We start from the raw sequence: 20818 nt of genomic DNA, 5'->3' as shown, positions 1-20818 counted from the left end.
GCAAAGTATATAAAGATCATAATTCATGTACAACAACAAACTAGCAATAAGCTGTCATAAGGAGGTTATTGAGGGAAAGCTCTTAGTTAACAGCCTAGTAGTTGTAGAATATTCTGTCATACAGAATAAGGCATTAAAAAGCGCTTCACAATGACCAATAAAGAACCAACATGTGACTAATATGAATGAACACTTAGCAATTAGTTAATGAGTAATATGTGTCCCCTAATGTGTCCCCTATTCTTCATTTTATAATGTTTTTGGGTTCCACAAACAAAGGAAGCCCCCAGAAAGCGATGTTTATGGTTCCACACTTTCTAGACATTCGAGACATATTTCATTTTACCCTGGTCTCTTGTGATGGGGGCCACCTCTTTTCTAGAGGGGGACAGGCAGAAGATCCGTCCACCGTAAATGCGCCCTTCCGTCTCTACATAGTCCTCAAAGGAGCAGTTTACTCCAGCGGAGAGACTGGGCACATTCTGCGTCTGAAGTACCAACTAGGAGAAGGAAGGAAAACAGAAAGGTGAAGGACAAAATAAATGTGAAATTAATATGCTTCAATGGTGATGTAATAGGCAATAAAAAAGATTTGTGCCTTAAGAAAAACTCCCTTATCAGGTCATACCCAAAATTATGCATACATGTTGACCCAAGAACAAGCTTTGTTTAATCACTTGGCATATCTATCTTGCTCATTTTGTTGTTCACCTTTTTTTGTCAACTTCTACTAATTTATTCCTCCTGTCACACAAAAACGCACACAAACAATCCACACACTCTGACAGATATGAGAGCACATGCACAGATACACCAACACACTACCTGCACTTCTGACATTGTGACAGAGAGGGTGTCTGGTTGGACGGAGAGTCGAACACATTGCTCCGCTCTGGTTGTGAAGCGCTGAGGTTCCTCTGCTCGCTCACAGCGATCTTTCCTCGAACATCTAGAGCAGGAGGACATACTACAGTCACATCTACATTCAGAAACCTTGACAAGATTGCACAGTAATGTGGTTATTTGTTGTCCTTGTCTTGGTAGAAGACATTTTATTTGCTGGGTTCAGGCAGAGTCTGTGCTCATTAGTGGGTATATGGGAGTAATAAGAGAGGTGCTTATAAACAGTGTATACAGTTAAAGTGCTTATGCAGAGGTAACTGGAATATCAAAGGTTAGCACTGGCATGATAAGCAGAAATTCAGCTCTTTTTCACAAGCACTGTAAGAATAAAAGTGGCTGAGGTAGATGGAATCATAGTCATTAGCCCTTAGGGTGTTAGGAATTCAGATATCCTGAAAACAATGTGTGTGTGTGTGCGTGCTTGTATACCGTGTAACCAAGGGTTGCGTCAAAACTAATCAATGGCTTTAAAGGTTTAAGAATATCTGCAAATAATTCTAAGACTGTCTGTCATTATGAGACAAAAATAATAGTGTCGTGAAAAGCAAATGGAGCACAGCATTAGTTCAGGCAGGGCTCTGATGTCACACTTGCATTAGCAGATTGGGACCAGCTGCTCATTCATGCTTCACCGTCAGTGGTTCATTCATCAGCTGCTTGGCTAGCAGCACAGGTGTACATGGTGGGCTTTAAAGTCTGAAGCTTCTAATGATTACTCTAATGACACGTTTACCTTTGATTCTCCCACACAGAGTAGAACACTTTCTATCAAACGTGGTGGTCAAATCTTTGACACAAGTGTCTCTGACAGAAGAGAATTAGAAAACGCAGGTTGCTGAACAGAAAAAACAACAAAAAAATGGTTCCTGAACACTGATTATATCTTTAAGAAATTTGAATTGTCCAGCTTCAGGCTGATTGTTCTGTAAAGTGGTCAATATGAGTGAAATCATGCGCTTGTCAGGTCATCAACATTTCCACAGTCCTGTCCATCACAGTAAAAGATCAGAATTAACTGCAGGGCACCAAATACACTATATAGACAAAAGTATTGGGCCACTTGACCATTACATCAACAGGGACTTTAATGACATTGCATTCTAAATACATAGCCAGCTTTGCAGCTATAACAGCCTCCATTCTTCTGGGAAGGCTTTCCACAAGATTTTAGAGTGTTTCGGTCAATTTTTTGCCCATCCATGCAGTAGAGCATTTCTGAGTTCAGGCACTGCTGTAGGACGAAGAGGCCTGGTGCACAATTTCTGTTCCAGGTCATCCCCAAAGGTGTTGGATGGGGCTGAGGTCCGGGTTTTGTGCGGGCTAGTCAAGTTCTTCCACACCAAACTCATCCAGCCATGTCTTTATGGACCTTGCTTGCACAGTCATGCTGGAACAGAAAATGACCTTCCCCAAACTGTTGCCACAAAGTTGGAAGCGTGGCATTGTCCAAAACATTAAAGTTTTCCTTCACTGGAAGTAATAGGTCAAACCCTGCCCCTGAAAAACAGCCCCTGTCTGAATACTTTTGTACATATAGTGTACCCCATACTGCATAGATACCACACAATGAGCAGGATATGCACTTACACATTATGTAGCACACACCAGCCACAGTGAGGGTCCCCTGATCCCAGGCAAGCTCTGCACGATGTGTACTGTTCACAACTCTCCACCGGTACACGGGTGACCTGGAAATAAAACACACGCAGGAACACACACCTGGTTAATATTGCACACAGAACCTGTGTACACCACCTTCAAACAGCCATAGGCCGGATGTGCACAGGATCTACCGGAGGTGTCCTGTGCGTGGAACATGAGATTAAAGGAACAAGCTCACTGTGACTATCAGAGATAAACAGCTCTAGAAGTGCTCCTTGCAACTCCACACTGCTGCATACAAGGCTAGCTAGAGGGGGAGAAGCAGAGGTTTAAACACATGTAAACACACAGATGGGTTAAGATTACACCCTCTGACAAACATCTCTCTGTAATATACTGTGTACCACCCACAGTTCTCCTGTGGATCGGACAACACAGATACAAGCATGCAGTTTACTAAACTATGAACGAGATACTAAACAGAATCTAGAAGAATGTAAATAGCTAAAAACTGGACAGTCAGTAACTGTTTGGACAACATCCTTCCAAAAAAAGAAACATACTGGGTTTTCTGGTCACTCAATTAATTTCCAATAGCTACAGATTTTTATATGACATAATTCCTACATAATTTCTACATACTTATACTTTATTATCATTATTATTTTGTTGAAGGATTTTTAAATCACTTCTTTTCATTCAAGTCTTGCAAGTGTAAACTGAACTGTAACAGATTAAAACTAAAATAAAACTGGTCCCAGAGCCACTATTTAAAGAAGCAGGTGTTGTGGCGCCCCAAGTACAGAGGCTGAATCAGCCCTGGCTTGATTTTGACCGACATTTCCTTCTAAAGTGCAACTGACAGTGAAAAAGGATCACAAGATGATCAAAACTTTGCATTGTCATAACGTTATATAAACGATGCTGTAATTGAAACCCTGTGACACAAGCGGGGGGCTTTGAGTTTGAAAACCAGTCCGTGAGGGTGTAACAAAGAGAATAGAAAATTTCACGGAGCGATGAACTCATGTCGTCAGGCTGTTTTGCCTTGACTCCACGCTGACATACAACACCTCACCAAACTTCAGTTTTAATTGTACATAAATACAAACATATGCTATTTATACAGTATTGCTTTCAGGCCATCAAGAGCGACAGCCCTTCAAAAGTATCCATCAAAATGGGAGCTGCAGTACTCAAATAAAAACGAGCAAAAAGGAAATTCTTGACCTTCATTCACTTCTTTTGTTTTCTTTTTTTACACTAAATATTACACCTGGCGAACAGATTTCTGCATGAGTCCAAATCGGAACATAAGAGGACCAAGTTTGCTTAATGCCTTGCAAAGAATATGCTATTGTACTTAACACCCTTGAGATAAACATCAAGGATTACTCCTTTTGTCTGCTAAATCTCTACCGGCTGCCATCTGTGTGTCTGCATGACTGAGATAAGATGAAACTTTAATGATCTCTTTCGGGAAAACGGAGAACTCGGGTATTAACAAGGACATCAAACAATGCTGTCCAAATTTACCTGCCTTTTAAACTGCAACCAAAGAAGTACCCAAACATCAGGGGAGTGAGTGAGACGGAGAGGAATTGTCATTTAAGAAGCCCATTTCCACATATACTTGTCTTTGCAGTTACCGTTAAATGGACATGTTTTCTGCTGCTGCCTGCATTTTTGCCATCCACCATCTGTCTGTACGATCATCAGGAGAAGTTACCTTGAATTTCACCAAGGTTGTGCAATACTCTATAGCCGAGAAGTTATCCTTTAAGAAGGTATTTTGAAATGCTTCATCATCTGGACATTCTCTGTGTCCACAATCACCAGTGTATCCACATCCATGTGTTGCATCTCAACTTGCCGGATGCAGTTTGACAAACAGACTGCTAGGCAGGAAACTGCCTCGCAGGCAAGCAAAAACACGCGCACACACACACACACACACCAGTGAGAAAGTTACTATTTGGACCAAGCTGAGAGTTTGAGACAAGTTTGGGGCAGTCATTAAATACTTAAATACATCACTGACCACCCAAGACACGCTCACACACACCTCCAGCTGCCTCAGTCAGGTGAAGTACGACATCAATAACACTGCAAAGGCAGGGGGCACACCAGGTGAGCTGGAAGGGGGTGATGGTGAATTCTAATGGCAGCTGCGGGCACAGCAGTGCAGAAATCTTCAAAGAGGAAACTACCTTTATGCACCTTTTTTAACTTCTCTACCTTTGAACAGTACATCATGTCTTTTCACGTACTTTGCCCTAAACAACCATGGCGAGATTACTCAAACACATATGCATATGTTGGTTTTCATGTCACTGTCTGTTCTTCATACTATCCTTTCTGTCACATTCATCCAATCAGTTTTAAGCTTAGCATCAGACTTTGAATTTGAAGATTCATCTCTGTTGCTGAGCTAGGTCCTGCATCAGTCATGACTTGTGTAGGCAAAATAGCCTCTACATCTGCATCAAAACTTAAAAGTCAAGAAAACAATTTGCGCTCAGTTTAATTACTTGGTGGCACCCCAAGTCAAGTCAAGCTTTTCTTCTGATACACACAATTTATCAGATACACAAGATCAAAGTCAGCATCAATTCCTGTATGCAAAATCAATTCACAAAATCAATCAGTCAAAAAACACATCATTACATCAATATACAATGAATAGGAGTATCACTACATGTCAAAATTCAAATCTTAGAAGTCTAAAGCAGTGAACAAAAATTCAAATGAAAATAAGGTTGTTTACTCTATTCTTCTAAATCAGATTGAAAAATCTCAACAGCTGTTAAACAGCTCATTCTTTCAATCATGAAATTTAGCATAAACATCAGCTTATGGTCCCCAGAGGATGAATCCTCCTTTAAGGTTGCCCCCAAAATTGACATTTTACTTCTATTAATTGAAAGTTCTTCTATTTAAAGGTCTTAAAATCTACTGGATGGATTGCCATGAAATCTGGTACAGATACTCACTTCCCTGAGAGCTGGTCCCTGAATTATCATCCAGCACCTACAGGTCAGATGCTTCAAGGAAATTTCTTCTTCTGTCTTTAGTGCTATTTAGCAAATGTTAGCATAATAACATGAGAAACTATTGTGGGTGAGTAAATGTTATATCTGCTCATCATCAGTGTGTTACCTTAACCCCACCCCATAGGAATTGACATTTAGCTCAGCGCATTATAGTGCCTATGTACAGCCTCACAGGGATTATTAAAGTCATTCCGATTCAAATAAAGTGTGAAGAAAATGCTTTTCTTTTGCCTTTTGTGATAGCAATGCACATATTCTTAATGTGATGTTATTTATAAAGCTACATCCCAAGACATATTTCATAATAACACATCTCTGAACTAGATTCCAGTAATCCTTCCATTGAATCCTCATCCCTTCCTTCTGTGTCATCCTGATGTACAGTTGGACACAATAGCTTATGGCAGATTCATAGCATGATAATAGTAACCTGTGTCTGATAACTATTATAATGCTACCATTACCAGACACAGGCCTCTTACGGGACACCAAATAGCAGCAAATTGCAGTCATTACTTGTGCTTGGACAAATACCACACGAGTAATACAGCCTATCTGATAGAGGGAGGAGGCAAAAGAAAAAAAAAAAAACATGTCGCACTCAAACACAACAGCCAGGGAGAGAAGTTTATTCAATGGGGCTTTGTGGTAGTGGGCCGGATGATGTATTCCAATGGAACAGTTCAATTATTGAGTTTTAGAAAACAGATAATGGGATGGGAAACGGGAGATGCTCGGCCAAAGACTCTTTGTCTTACTGAGGAGGCTAGGGAGAGTGTGTGTGTGTCTGTGTTTGTGTGTATGTGTGACAGTAAGTAAGTGAGAACCACCCATTTATATTAAATATGGCATTTTCATCCCTGGCCTATTTGCTGCTGCCGAGGGAAACACATTCATCTGTGGACAGTGGAGGCAGGCAGGGGGAAAGGACAGGGGATGAGGTAGAGGAAGATAGAAAGAATGAGATCACAAAATGTCCATTTTAACCATTCGTTTCAGTGTTCAAACCGATAATGGAGTGAAGGAAGGAGGGGGAGCAAAGGAGATGGGGGATGAGGGGTTTATTACAAATAAATAACAGCTACAAATGAGCCTCTCTCATTTGGGTCATGATAGAGAAGCTCTTAATTTGCCTCGTGGTGGATGAGAGGGGGGGGGGGTAGAGAATGGAAGGCGGGGGTCGGGGATGAGGGATACAAGGAAGGATGGATGAGCAAGACACACAAATGTAATTGCGACTGATGTTTCATTCCACATATGGGGCCCATGTGGTCCCAGCTAGCAGCAGCTATAGGCCCAGTTGTAATTGTCCCATCTGTATAATGTGGGGGGGGGGGTATAAGGCGCTATCATGACACAATAGGCTGATGGATGGTTTATTTTGCCATCCAGACAGATTTTAAGACTGCCATGTAACCAGCAACAAAGTGCATGCAGATATGCAATTTGTGGCATGCACATTCTGACGTAAAGTGCTTGCACATATATGGTCTCCACATGCGAGTTAATAAACAATGAACTCTAACACGCAGATGTGAATTAAGGGGACTCGCATGTACACACTATACACAGAGACCAGCAGTATGAGTAAGTGTATCATAAATAAAAGCAAGATGTAAAATAACCACATTTTATTCTCTAAGAGGATTCTCTGCTTTTTCTTATTTCTTTATTTGTCTGTTCAATTTTCTTCCTTTTTCTTCTCTTTCTGCCCCTTTGTCGCTCTGTTATGCTCCCATCTGTCATGAATTTGGCTGGACACACCAAAAAACACAGCAAATGAGGCCATAGATCACAAGTAGACACCGACAGACACAACCTAATAGGAAACAGACACAAGAGAAACAGAGGAAAAAAAAATACAGTACCTGGTAAAGAGAGTATCTCTCCATCATTGTCCTTTAAAGGAATATTCTTATTTTCCTAAGCTCTTTAATAAAGATTACTATGCTGTAGTGTCCCAATCAGGCTGGACAACTTACAGTTCAGAACTGCACTGGGCACGACATGAGACATAACTACTTAATATTAGTAACAACAAAAAAGTGTCTCTCCGTCACACTCTAGAAAAAGACTTTATATCACACATATCCAAAACAGGTGCTACCTTTTATATAACTGAAGTGACTTTAAAAAGAGTAGTTTTAGGTTCATTTGGATATTTTTTGGTTTTGGATTTGGTTTTTTGTGAATATGTTGAGATGTCATGGAGGATCATATGCCAGGAGCAGTGATTTTCTGAAGTCTCCGTCACAAAGCAACATCAGGGTGACAGTAAGACCTTTTTTTTTCTTTTTTTTTTTTTTTAAAGAAGTGCTTTTGTGCAGACTTTGCTAACTTAAAACAAATCCAGGATTGCTGTTTCTCTATGTCCAGTCTGTGTACTAAGCTCAACATCTCGCTGGCAGTGGTTGCGTATTAAAAAGAACGATCAAAGGAACGAATGAAGTTCATGTGGTATTAATCTGACTTCTGACTTTAATCATTTTAGTCTCTGATAAAAAGCATTTCCGCACATGTATTTAGGTAGTTTAAAGATCTGACACAGCTCTCGACTTTCTCGCTCTCTTTATCATACCCATATGCTCACGCAGTTTACAGACGCTCAGTGTGGTTCTTTCACAAATCAACTTTAGACAATTTCCTTGTTCAAACCCCAGTCACGTTGTTTCTCTCAACTGCATTAAGACATCTCTCTCTCTCCGTCTCTCTCTGCCTGTCTCCCTCTGTTGCTGTCTGTCTTTTTGACCGTCTCACAAATCACATTCTGATCAGCCAATCACTCATCTCTCTGCCTTGACAGACTGCTGACAGGTGGGATGTTTGTGTGTGTGTGTGTGTGTGTGTAATTGTGTGTAAGTAAGGAAGGGTTTTAGCAGATATCATGCCATCCAAAAATATGCCGTATGTTAAATTTATTCAGTTATATCAAATATCATATATTTTGACAGCACACTGCAAATATGTGACTAATATCTGAACACAAATATGTTTATAGGGCATTTAAAAAGGCATTATGAGATTAGCTATCTTAACTTTTCCAAATTTATCATATGATAAAATATATATATTTGAAATTTCACACTATTGCCTGAACTGCACTTTGTGCCGACTACCTGACTAAGCTGACTACCACCATGACGAAACAAAACAAAATCCCACCACACATCCAATGGGTTCCACACAGACTGTTAATGAGCACAGGAGCAACTGCTATCAACACTTGTAGCAGCACTTCCTCTACCGCTGTCAACTTAACCAGCCTTTCTCTGACTCAGGAAAAGCCAGGCACAGCACTTTTCCAGAGTGGTTGTTTACATCAGATTTGGAGCCACCATTCATTTCCGATTATGCAAAAGAAATTTAAATAAATCCTTTAACTGTTTATTATTGCCTCTTGTTCACTGGATATGGGCACTTAATATCCTTAAGCAGGGGTGCCCTAACTTTTTCCATTGGAGGCCCAGGACAGAAATGATGATTAATGGTGGATGGCAGGTGAAAAGCACTTACTGCATTTAAATGTATTTATAAGACATAAAATGGTCCTGGGATCTTAAGCTCCTTTGATTCTGTGAATTCCTGTGCGACATTCATGCTAAGATTATGAAGAATAAATTAGCTCCTACATGTTTAAAGAGCATTTTTTAGGTAGATTGATAGATAGAAACATCTGGGGGTCAAATTGAATCCTTTGGCGGGCCAACTTTGGTCAATGGGCTCCACTTTGCGCAACTATTTGAAAGGTTTTGCTCACAGCCAATCAGTGCAAGTGATTTGACAGAGCTGACAGCATGACATGTCCAAATTACTACAAAATGTTTGAAGATATAGTTATGCTGCACTCCTGAGGTGTTTGATAAAAATAAATAGATTCTTATATAGTTGGATTATTTCAGGAAAATCTGTAAACACAAGTAACATAAAGTCACTCACTAAGCATGGAGGGAAAAAAAGACTCCATTGGTAGCCCTACTTTTACCCATCGTAAATTTGAGCTTTAGACAGTAGCGGCACCTCAGAATCTTCAGAAATTATACTCACAGTTGTCTTCTGCTTGAAATGACAACGTCCTTTATCAAAAGTCTTAACAATATGTCACTAATTGCAGCTTGCCTACGCTGAACAACTGATAAACTAAGATATGTTGTGCCAAAACGCAATTAACTGACAGGAGCCAGGGCACTTTCTGATTTCTGTATCTTCTCCTGATAATTCTCCCTATCCTTGTCTCATTTTTTTTATCATCTTAAAAGTTGGACAAACACCAAAGAAACCGCTTTAAAAAAGGATCGCGTGGCAGTCTTTCTCCCTGACCTCCAAGTGCAGTAAATGCTGAGTCCATTGAATATGAACCCTCTCTGATGTGGTGCCAGGTGTAGGGTTTCTCCACTGTGTGTGCACTACAGTACAGCTAAGTACATTTCTGTACTGTAGCTAAATCAATACACAGAGGTACATCATCAGACCATTATGCCACTGCCTGAGCAGCCTCACAGGGGCAGAGGCGAAGGCATTCGCTGCCAACAGGTCACCTTACCGAAGCTGTTTTACAAGCGGAGAGCCTTGACCTTGCCCTGTGAGTTCAGTAGGGGAAATGTGGTGGTGATGTTACAAAAGAGAAAAGATCAGAGACCGGGCTAGGCCTGACTGGCATACGGTCCATCAGTACAATACAGGTACATTAAACAAAAATAAACAAAAGTATTAAATACACATTCTCAGGCTCTGTTAGTCTGAAATGGCAGACAATAACTCAGTGTAATGGGAAATAGGTCAATAGAAAGCTTCATTCAGTGTAGTAGAAGCAAGACTGGTAATTATATGATAAGTGAGTGATTTGGTACAAAGGTACAGTAGAAATCAATAGATTATGAGTTGTAATCTACTTAGTCATTTACTTTAAAGCAATTAGGTGATGTCATCTATAAGGACATGCAGGACACAGGAAATATTTCTGTCTCAGTGACATCCACAGCAGAGGCTGATGACAGGATGAAAAATCTCTTACCCTGCTGTTTTTATTGGATCTGGAGAATTTGACCACATAACGAGGGAACAACGACAAAGATAAAATTGATTTAGTGCTATTGTTCGTTTTTATGGGCACAAAACTGATGTGATACGAACGTACAGAAAAAGACAGACCGAAAGCTAGAAGCAGGAAAAGATGCACAAAGTGAAAGAACACGAAGAGACTGTCTGTATGAGCATGAGAGTGTGGGACTGTGTGTGTGTGTGTGTGTGTGTGTGTGTGTGAAGAGACATAAAGAGAGCCATGTATAAATCCATTGCTTGCTAATCGAAAACTCTCACCTCGCAGTGAATCGGACAGTTTTATGTTTTCACAGCATTTGTGCGTGCATGCTTATATGTATGAGTCAGTGTTGCTGTACAGATATGCAGTCTATATGCTGCAGTCCAATCCACCGCTTTTAATTATGTGTGTGAGTGAATATAGGAAAAGGTAAATTGCTCTGTCAAGCTGGGAAATTGGCTTTTTGATGTTTGAGGTCTCATCACTTGGCATTTCTATTATTCAACAAGGAGAGAGGAAAGGGGGGGATGAAGAGGAAGAGGAGAGGAGAAGAAGAGGACAAACAGGGTGAAGGTACACCTGACTCCTACATGTTGAGAAGAGTCTAACGTCAGCCTCACTGAGGACCCAAGCCCCATGCATCACTTCCTTCAGCTGTCTCACATGCATTGCTAACAATGCTAAACCTGCTGAAAGCAATCCATCTAGCTTTTCATTCCCAGCTCCAACTTCCAATTTCCATCGTAAAGGGAAAGCAGCAAATGATAACAGAAACTTATCTTGGGGTGTTGGTGCTTGATTTTAGTGATTTATTTTCATATGTGGCATATACATTATGCTGATCTGTAAGAATGTTATAAGATTATTAGTTATTAGATTATTAGTATTAAGCTGGATAAAAATGCTTATTCATAAGTTGTTAATACTAATTTTAGATACAAAGATACTCAAAGAAAAAACTAAGACTAAGACTAACAAAAGACTAAGGAAAAGATTATAGCTATACCACCTTAAAGGTTTACATGTGTTGTTTTCTTACTTACAAATACTTTGTCATCCTGAGCAAATTGGATTTGGGTTCACAGTTAGACTCTCCTGGGCATGGCACTCTTGGGACATTTTGGAGGCAAAAGTGGCAATCTTTCTCAATTTCTGCTGTCTTCGTACAACCGAGCAGATGTGGTTAAACTTTGCATCATTACTTGCATGACCGCACCCATGAATGTAACTAAGCAAGTCCAGAGAAAGCACCTATAGTTTTTACTTTTTGCATACTTTGTTGGCTTGGAGTCAGGAGAAGTTTATGCACCCCCAGGCTTGGCCAATGACCTTAAACCACAATACATTATCTCTAGACCAGGCAGCCTCAGGCTACAAAGACACTTCTCATCAGTAGGCCTGGGAGGCTCTGCACACACTCCGGTCCTGTACCGTCTGGTACACAAGTTCACATTCTGCAGCTGAGGCAAGATCCTTATTTTGTTCTGAGCTGTCTGAACTTGCTACTGGGAGAGCAGTTACTCCACAAACTCACTTCATCTGAGAGAGGCAGAAGTGAGGATCCCTAAGAATATTGAAAAGATGAGGCAGGAAGAGTTGCAGAAAAGGAGTGAACCATATCCTGCAAACCAATTATATTTTCCCACCTCCTCAACTCTCACTACCTCTCTCCTTTTCCATTTCATTTTCTGACTGGACTGTGAATTTGGACAATGTTGAAGCTCTGGAAGTGAAAGACCATTACTGCTTTACAAAGAGATGGTCATTCCATCTCCTGCCAGTTGCTGTGATTCTGATTTTGACAGAAATTGACTAAAAAAAGATCAAATTTGAAGCAAAACTCACTATCATTGCACAGATCTGAGGCAAAGTAGCATCACAAATGTGTAACTTCCATACATCCCCAACTGCTATTAGAGATTTCTTTAAATGAATAGTGAATGGTAATTGAATAGAAATGTTGAGGAATATGCTTATTCCCTTTCTTGCTGACTTATATGAGAAGACTGATAAGAAGAACATATCTGCTAGCAAAAAAAACAAGCAGAGAGTTTAGCACAAAAACTGGAAGCAAGAAGTCAGTGCAACTGATCAGGGAATAAATAAATTTTACAACTTGTCATTTAAACATTCCAGTTCGGGTATAGATTAGATAAATACAATGTGTCGATGAGTAAACTTTAGAGACTGCTGGCTGTAGCTTCATATTTAATGGACAGACATGACAGTGGTATTTGATCAAAAGCTCTGCTAAAGGTAAATAAGCCTATTTCCCAAATGCTGAACTATTTAAGCATTAGATCTGAATCTGTCTACTCTCTAGGTTTCAGAAGACCATTCCCCTGCAAGATGGAGCAAAAACAGTGTCGGACATCTGCAGTATTTTTATAATGTAACAGTATCACCTTGGATCATTTTAAAGAGGAAGCATTGTGGTTTCTACGAGGCTCCCCTCCTGTTACTAGACCTCCCTGCAGTCATTGCACTAACATTCAAAGACATGCAGTGGACATACCGGTGCTCATCAAAATTAAAACACTAACTTGAATAATTGAAACAGACTTTCTGATGGCAATAGAAGTCATTGTTAAAGCAGATGACAGGAGCTAAAAGGGAAAATCTGGGAACACTCCCAGCACTCTCAGCATTCTCTGAGCAGCTGCTGAGCATGAATGACTAAAACAGAGATGCTTGTTGTACAGAGGTCATCATTCTAATGGATACTGTCGAATTAGAACAGGTCTCAAAGTTTGTACACATTTTTATTATGCTTAAGCTTTCTCAAAGCAGTCATTTCTCTTATCCACCCGGACTTGTTGAGTCCTTTCCAGACAACTTCATCCTTAACGTCACATTTTTAAATTTTTTTTCCATTTTTGACTTATTATATTTTAGTATTTCTATCACGTTGGTGGTTTCAGGCTTATTTTACTGTCTGCAGTGCTGCGAACTATACGAACTCACTCTACTGCTTCCAATCTTTTCAATGTTGCAACTGAACCCCTTTGTAAATATTAATAAATTTGAGAATGAAATCTTTTTCTTTCTTTGCATGCATATATGATTCTGTGTCAGTTTGTGTTCCCAAAAGTGTTCAGTATGTTTGTGTGGGTAGACATCCTCTGCTTGTATATGCATTTATGCATCTCCCTGTAAAGTGCATTTCTCCTTCCTGGACTGCTGTGATTAAAGGGCCTTATTTCCCTCGCCACATCAACACAGACACCGTCCATTGGTATCAATTACTCTGCACTTCCTCTCTGTGCTTATTCAGACACATGGAAGTCAATTATGTTTAATTGCTTGTAAATTACACAGCACTCACATGGCAGTTACTCTCTATGTACCGGGGAGGTCTTGTTGAAGGTTATCACATTGCAGTCATTAATTGTTATGAGATAAGAGAATCATGCAGGTAAACCAAGGAGAAGAGGCCATAGCTACACTGCAAGGTGCAATATCAAACTCCTGTGAATGCATGCAGGATTATATTGTATATATCATTCTGCCACTGCGGTCGCAACAGGAAGTTAATCAGACAAAGAAATTTAAAATGCTAACTTTCCAACAATAACATTACAACACCATCAATTTTTGTCAAATAAAACAGTACAACACTTCGAATGAGGACACCATCTGTGTCTCAACACAAAATATCTGACTCTGGAAGCATGGTCATGTAAGGACTTGATCAACTCACATGGGTGTTTAACTACTGTAGCTGGCAAGCTAACCATTAACACAGTGGCCAGCTGGGAACACGCTAGCATGGTAGAATAAACAGGAAGAAGCTCACCGAGCTTGTTGAAGACAGGAACAAATGTGAATGCTAACTGATGGTATTTGATCATTAACTAAGGTAGTTAAATATATATATATGTATATACTGTATATACTGTATATATATATATGTGACCAGGCCTTTAAAGTCAAAGCTCCCCCACCGCCAAAAAATACACAAATAAATTAAAAAATACAATACAATATAATACATTAATTGAAATATAATACATTAACTGAAACTTATGATTTGAAATTATTGGTTACAAGTTCTTTAAAAGTTTTTTAAAAGCAATGTTCTTGCTCTTGTGAAACTAAAAATGTCACAACTTAAAGATCAACTCTTTTTTTTCCTACTTCACAGCAATTAATATGCAAACACACATTCTATCCCTCGTGGAATGGTGACATGGGGCTTCATCCTATGTGACACATTGTAATATTCATGATATTAATTAGCACTTATGATTCTGTGTGTGTGCATGTGTGATATTGCTTGACTTGCATATGTTCATGCTCTAAATATGCTACTGCAGGTAGGGTATATATATGTGTGTGTGTGTGTGTGTGACAGCAGCATATGAATGCATGCAGAGTGTGGAAGCAGTGTGTGTATATACTGAACTAGGTGTGCATATGCCCCAGGCTGTCACATATCACTGGATCCATCCCTAAATTCACCAGACAGATAAATGACTATTGATATTTAGTCATTATATCCTCAGGGTTGTCAGCAGCACCTACAGGCTGCATTATGGGCTGCACTGCTAACCTTGCCTGACTGCAGATCTTTGTATTTTGAGTGTCTGCACGTGCTTCTCATACCTGTTTATCAGTGAGGGCATATAAATACTGATGATCTGGGCTGAAGAGCAGATCTCTCAGGATGGGGCTCCCGTTGCTCACCACCACATTCTCATACAGCAAGGCAGGTTGGATGACAGAGTTCACCAGGATCTGGAAAAAAGTGAAATTATTGTTTTACAATAGTATAAATGGCAAAAGAAGATTACTCTGAAGATGAGGATAACATTATGAAGACAAATTGTGTCTAACAATTTCCAAATGGCTTTAGTTCGCCAACTTGATTGGTGTACTTTTAGCTTCTGCTAGGTGGTGCTGAGATCTCAATGTGCTTAGGTATCAGGATCTCCAGTTAAACAGACGAGCTTTCACGCCATTTGACTGAACCTAAACTACAACTTATTGATCTACAGGGTCAAATTTTTGATTTGTGCGATAAACTCTTTCAAAATTTCACCAATTCAAGCGTCCACACAGCACACTGTCTCTCCCATGTATGTCTCCAATGAACCATTTGGTGCATTTTAATATTCACACACGCAGTTCTTTCTCATAATCCCCAGGCATCAATTGGTCACTGTAGTGAACGCAGCTTCCCCAGGAGAACAATAAATTCTAACTGAATACTTTGCAACCTTAACTCTGAAAGTCTCTTCTAACGCACAGCAGTTATGTTGAAGAAAATTGTGTTCGCTTCCACCTCTTGTAATAGCAGCCAATTCTCGTTTTGTCTAGAGTGGCACTTGAAAATTTACCTTAAATGCTGCTGTCAGCTGAAAACCAGCTACCAGACTGACAGATGACAATTTCAGCACTTTCATCTGTTTAGCTTCGGTGCCACAGGATGGATGGGGGTTGTTGTGTGTGTGTTTGTGTGTGTGTGCGCTTATAGGGTTAAGTCTACTGACAAAATTACAGTTATGAGGATCAGTCCCTGTGTACCAGCAAGTAAATCGTTTTCTCCTTCCCTCTGTACTTTTTTGTCTGGATCTTTCTCTTTCTAATTTCCCGACCTCCATCTGCTCATCCATCACCTGACAGCGGTTTAGTCTGTTACAACTTTTCTGTTTTTCTATCGCCTAGACTCACTCTGTCATCACTCTCTTTTTCTCCTTAGTCTCTGCAGTTATTATCTGCCAAAAACACTACAAGAGTTTCCTTAATCTTTTTCTTTTTTTTTCCCCCTGACAGAAGCTTCATTAACAGACATGCTGTCATCACTGTATGTGCCTCTGTAGCTTAAGAGGAGGAAGCAGCTTTTGGTTACAAGTCAAGTGCTTCAATAAATCAACTTTGAGGAGGTTCTCAGTCAGACACTGACAGTCTAAAACCTGAGAGTTTTACAGTACAACTTCCATTTTAAGGTGTTTTTACAGAAGAAAGGTGTGCATTTTGTTAGGGCAAATACTAGTCATATGTCATTTTATATTAACTTGTATGGTTTAACACATTTAGACATTTCTGTTGGTTTCAGAAAAGTTGCAAATTGTAGAACTTTTCCTGACATTCAAAAGTGTGTGTGTGTGTCTGTGCATGCATGTGTGCAAAGAAGGTGTATCCCAGTTGTTACTGTCAAAAGGTCATTTGTTTTAGCAGCCCCCTTATGTTGCTCCCACATGAACCCAAACACACACAGTGGAACCTTTATTGATGTGAACATGACCTTTTGTCCCCTTGTATTTCTGGTTCTGGTGATTTCTCTCTCTCTCTCTCAGCAGTACAGGGAAACTCATACTCACACATTCAGTCACACACATAAACTAAACACTTTATTCTAAAACTGCTACATGCCCTGGGCCGCCGTATCACTTGTGATGAGTGAAGGATTGTGGCGAAGCGAGGGGGGGTAGGAGCAGGGAGTGTGCAGTGGCCTACAGCTCGGGGCAGAGGGCAGTTGGAGTGGGATTCAGGTCAGCTGGCTCAGAAGGGACTGCAGACTGGAACAGGTGATCATAGATTCTCATCTAGACTGCTAGCCTGCAGGTTTCCGCTCTCCTTCTGTGACCTCCGCACTCTGGAAGTTAGTGTCCAAACAGGCTTCTCGCTGGGGAGGCGGCAGGGTGAGAAACTTTAATAATTCCCTTTTTTGTCCCATTTACTTTTCATAGAAATCTAGATTGAGATACTGTAGACTGTGTGATCACACCTAGTAGAAAACTTTATTGAAATTCAATAAACAAACAACATAAGGGTTAATAAGAATTTCTAGCAAATGTCATATGTTTACGTAGCTGAAATAACTACGGCAACCAGCTTCATAAATTCCACTTTTTCCCTCCGTGCAGTCTGTGCTCACTAAAGTCAAAACCATAATAGTGGAAAAATTGGGTGACAGTGGGGGATCCAGAACTTTTTTTTTATGTTTCCATTCGTCCAGTTTCTCGCTTTCTGGAACTTATTAGTGGAGAGCCCAGGCCATAAGATGAAAGAGACTCAGCCACAAAAGCAGTGCCTACCCTGTATTAAACGGTAGCTTTTATAGCAGCTACCGGCATGATTAGACAAAACAGAAACCCATAAAAGTTCTTTCTTTGATGGTACTGACAGCTTCGAAGTCATTAAGGTGTTTTTTTATTTTTTTTAAACTGATTGGTTTACCCCGTTGGAGCAAAGCAACCATGTGCATTTTTATCATGCTCAGCAGTGTCACTCTCCGATGAGTGCAATGAACATTAATTGCTGCTATTTGCATTTAAATTATTCACCAATCAATTAGTTTCAAAACACAATGTTTATTTGGAATATATGCAGACTAAAATGACATATCAGTTCACTCGCTGTGTGTGATTACTGAATCCTCCATTTATATTCCAGGCATTTAAGCTATTGCTCTTTTCCAGAGTGATGTGCATTGGGGGCAGGCTGTGTGTCTCGCTGCAGGACGGGGCAATAAGACATGCATCATGTCTTTGACCTTTCAGCTGAAGTACGGTCTCTCTCGGCCACTGCAACTCTACTGTGACAGCACTGTAGAGAAAGTTGCGATCAGGAAGAGAGTTAAAGGTGACTTTTCCTGATGTCATCCCTTCGTTTTCTCCTTTGCTATCCCGTGTGTCCCTCCTTTGGACCTCTCTGCATCCTCTATCCTCCTGGGATGAGGCTCATTAAGCAATGTTGATATGCCAAGGACACTATAACACTTAGGCACACGCACACCAAGCCCCAAAAGTGTAGACAAAAATGCATACGTAAGTACACACACTCACACTTCCAGTTATACATGTGCACACAAACACGCCAGGTCCTCACAAGTAAATAAACAATATTTGTCACTTTTCTTGCGAGGACACTTTTAATGTGCGCAATCTACTGTGCTCGTAACTGCTAGGGAGGCGGATTTCAGGAGCACAACCGAATATAAGAGCAGTCAACAGGCGAAACGTACTGTAGGAAGGTGCGTGTAAAGTCATATTGTGACACCAGGAGAACACTTAAAACATGTGAGGACAGTTACTCTGAGCAAAGTATTCAAGTATTTAAAAAAAAAAAACCTACAAGACTGTGCTCTGTCTGAACATTTAACATCCTGTAAAGATCAAACATCGACCGACATGAAACTGACTGATGAACTGAATGTAACAACAAGAACAAAGGTCAAGGTAAATACTGGGACATCGTGCTTTTGCCAGCAGCAAACATAAACCTTGAGCAGTGTTAAAATGTTTGCATGATGTGTTCATGTTTAATAATGATGTGAAGAACAAGCGTAAAGAGGTAGTGGTACAGTGACAAGCATTTGGTTTTTCTTTAGAACTCAGAACTCACCTTTAGAGGGGAGGAAATGACAGCTCTGCGTCAATCAAGTTGACGTCTCAGGGTGAAACCATTTAAACAGGAAGCATAAGAAAGCAAGCTAACATACAGGATTGTTTTCTAGCAAAGAGTTTTAAGTTGGGTGGGGATGAAGGCTAAAGTTGATAATGATGGTGGAGACAGATAGGGTGGGCTGAAGGTGGGAGGTCTGCTGGAAGAGAGAGAGAGAGAGAAAGAGGGACGCTGTCTGTGCACAGAAGTGTGTCGGGTGTGTGTAGAGGAGGACAAGGTAATAAAAGTGAACAAAGGGGAGTAATGAGCTTTGGCTGGGGTGCTGCTGTGATTAATACCATGCTGGGTTCAACCACCGGTCACACCTTTGGGTCAGGTAAAGACACAACCACATTCTATCCTTTACTCTGAACCATGTGTCATTTTTAAAGCTGTCCTTGATTCTTTTTTCTTTCTTTTTTTTTATTTCTTGGTGGCTTTGTTCAACTTCCTTTCCCCCCATTTCTTCTTTCTCCCTTCACTTCTTGTCTTCCATTTTTCCTTCTGGCATGTATTTCTTGAATGCCACATAATGCATTGTTTTTTTTTCTTTGCACTTGTGTTTTTATTTATATTATCCCTCTCTTCCACTTCCTTTTCTCACCTGCCTTTTCCTTTATTTATGTCTTTCCTCGTTCTAGTTATTTCCTTCTTAATGTCTTTACTTCATCTCTGCTTTTCCACCTTTCCATTTCTTTCCTCTCTTTCTAAAGAATTTTCTCTTCTGTCCTCCTCTCTATGCTTCAACACTCACCCCTGTCCTTTTCCTTCCTCTCACAGACACAGACTTTTTTTCTCCTACGTTGTGTGTGTGCGTGTGCATACACATGTGTGTCCAGACACAGCAGTGCCCTGTCCAACCTCAGCTGTTAAACATCTAGTTAATTACATGGCTGGACAAAGGGAGGGGAGTTGAAGAGAAGGAGGGAAGGATGCAGAGAGGAGGAAAAAAAACGGAGGAGGTTAGGAGCTCGTTAACCTTGTTAGCATTTCTTACTGAAACCAATGTTACAAATGTGTGGTGAGAACGAGTAATGAACCCAGGTACTAAATGTCCAAGTAGCTCTTTGATGATGGAACAGAAAGGAGGAAAAAAGGCATTTCCTTAATGAAATCTATGGGGGTGTGTGTGTGTGTGTGTGTGTGTGTGTGTGTGTGTGTGTGAGAGAGAGAGAGGGAGAGAGAGAGAGAGAGAGAACGGCTCCTCATTGCATTCATGATCCCTAATGAAATTGATTTTGGTCTCATCTGTTGAGAGGGTGCGCGCACGCACACACACACACACACACACACACACACACACACACACACACACTTACATAAACACACCTTAAGCCAAGTCTGCACCCTAAAATTTAATGATTTATGTTATGAGGACTTGTATTTGTCCCCGAAATGAGAGTGAGTCCCAACAGTGTGACTGCGTGCAAACACACACACACACACACACAGCGCTGTCTCAAAAAGGAATTTCAATTTAAAATAACAGCTAGTAAAGAAGTGATAAATATTAAGTATGCAGCTCGTCACATGTTCAAAAACAGATAATATGAAAAGAGTCGATGTAAAGGAGACTGAATGGTGTCAGTGTGAGTTGGTGTTGTAGGATTTATAAGGCAGTCAGCTCAATGAATGTATATGTGGGTGTGTGTCTGACCCTGACTGGAGGGCATCCAAAGTATCACAGCATACCTGCTGACTACACAGTCTACAGCCCTCACACACACACACACACACACACACACACACACACACACACACGGTTTGGCAAAGCAACATCAGCGAGACAGGTTACTCAGAGTGAAATTAATCATCGTACTTTTGTCGCACCGCT

The 20818-nt window shown here is 40.4% G+C and overlaps 1 protein-coding gene across 5 annotated transcripts in view; it reads right to left on the bottom strand.

Annotated features, from left to right (window-relative positions):
- LOC124063494 (plexin-A1-like) overlaps nucleotides 1–20818 on the bottom strand; it is a 279266-nt gene that overhangs the window by 125902 nt on the left and 132546 nt on the right. For all 5 annotated transcript variants that reach the window (XR_006844116.1, XM_046397214.1, XM_046397216.1 and 2 more), the window contains 4 exons: nucleotides 15202–15333; nucleotides 2491–2591; nucleotides 826–949; nucleotides 347–500 (listed from right to left, as the gene is read on the bottom strand). Coding sequence is in view for 4 of the 5 variants with exons in the window: in XM_046397214.1 (XP_046253170.1) it covers nucleotides 347–500; nucleotides 826–949; nucleotides 2491–2591; nucleotides 15202–15333 (511 nt within the window). In the remaining variant the exon portion in view is untranslated. The remainder of the gene's footprint in view (nucleotides 1–346; nucleotides 501–825; nucleotides 950–2490; nucleotides 2592–15201; nucleotides 15334–20818) is intronic.

Source organism: Scatophagus argus, chromosome 8, assembly GCF_020382885.2.
Source record: "Scatophagus argus isolate fScaArg1 chromosome 8, fScaArg1.pri, whole genome shotgun sequence".
Classification (NCBI taxonomy): Eukaryota; Metazoa; Chordata; class Actinopteri; family Scatophagidae; genus Scatophagus; species Scatophagus argus.
The sequence above is the reverse complement of the archived record's forward strand: the minus strand, read 5'-3'. Positions and strand labels throughout refer to the sequence as shown.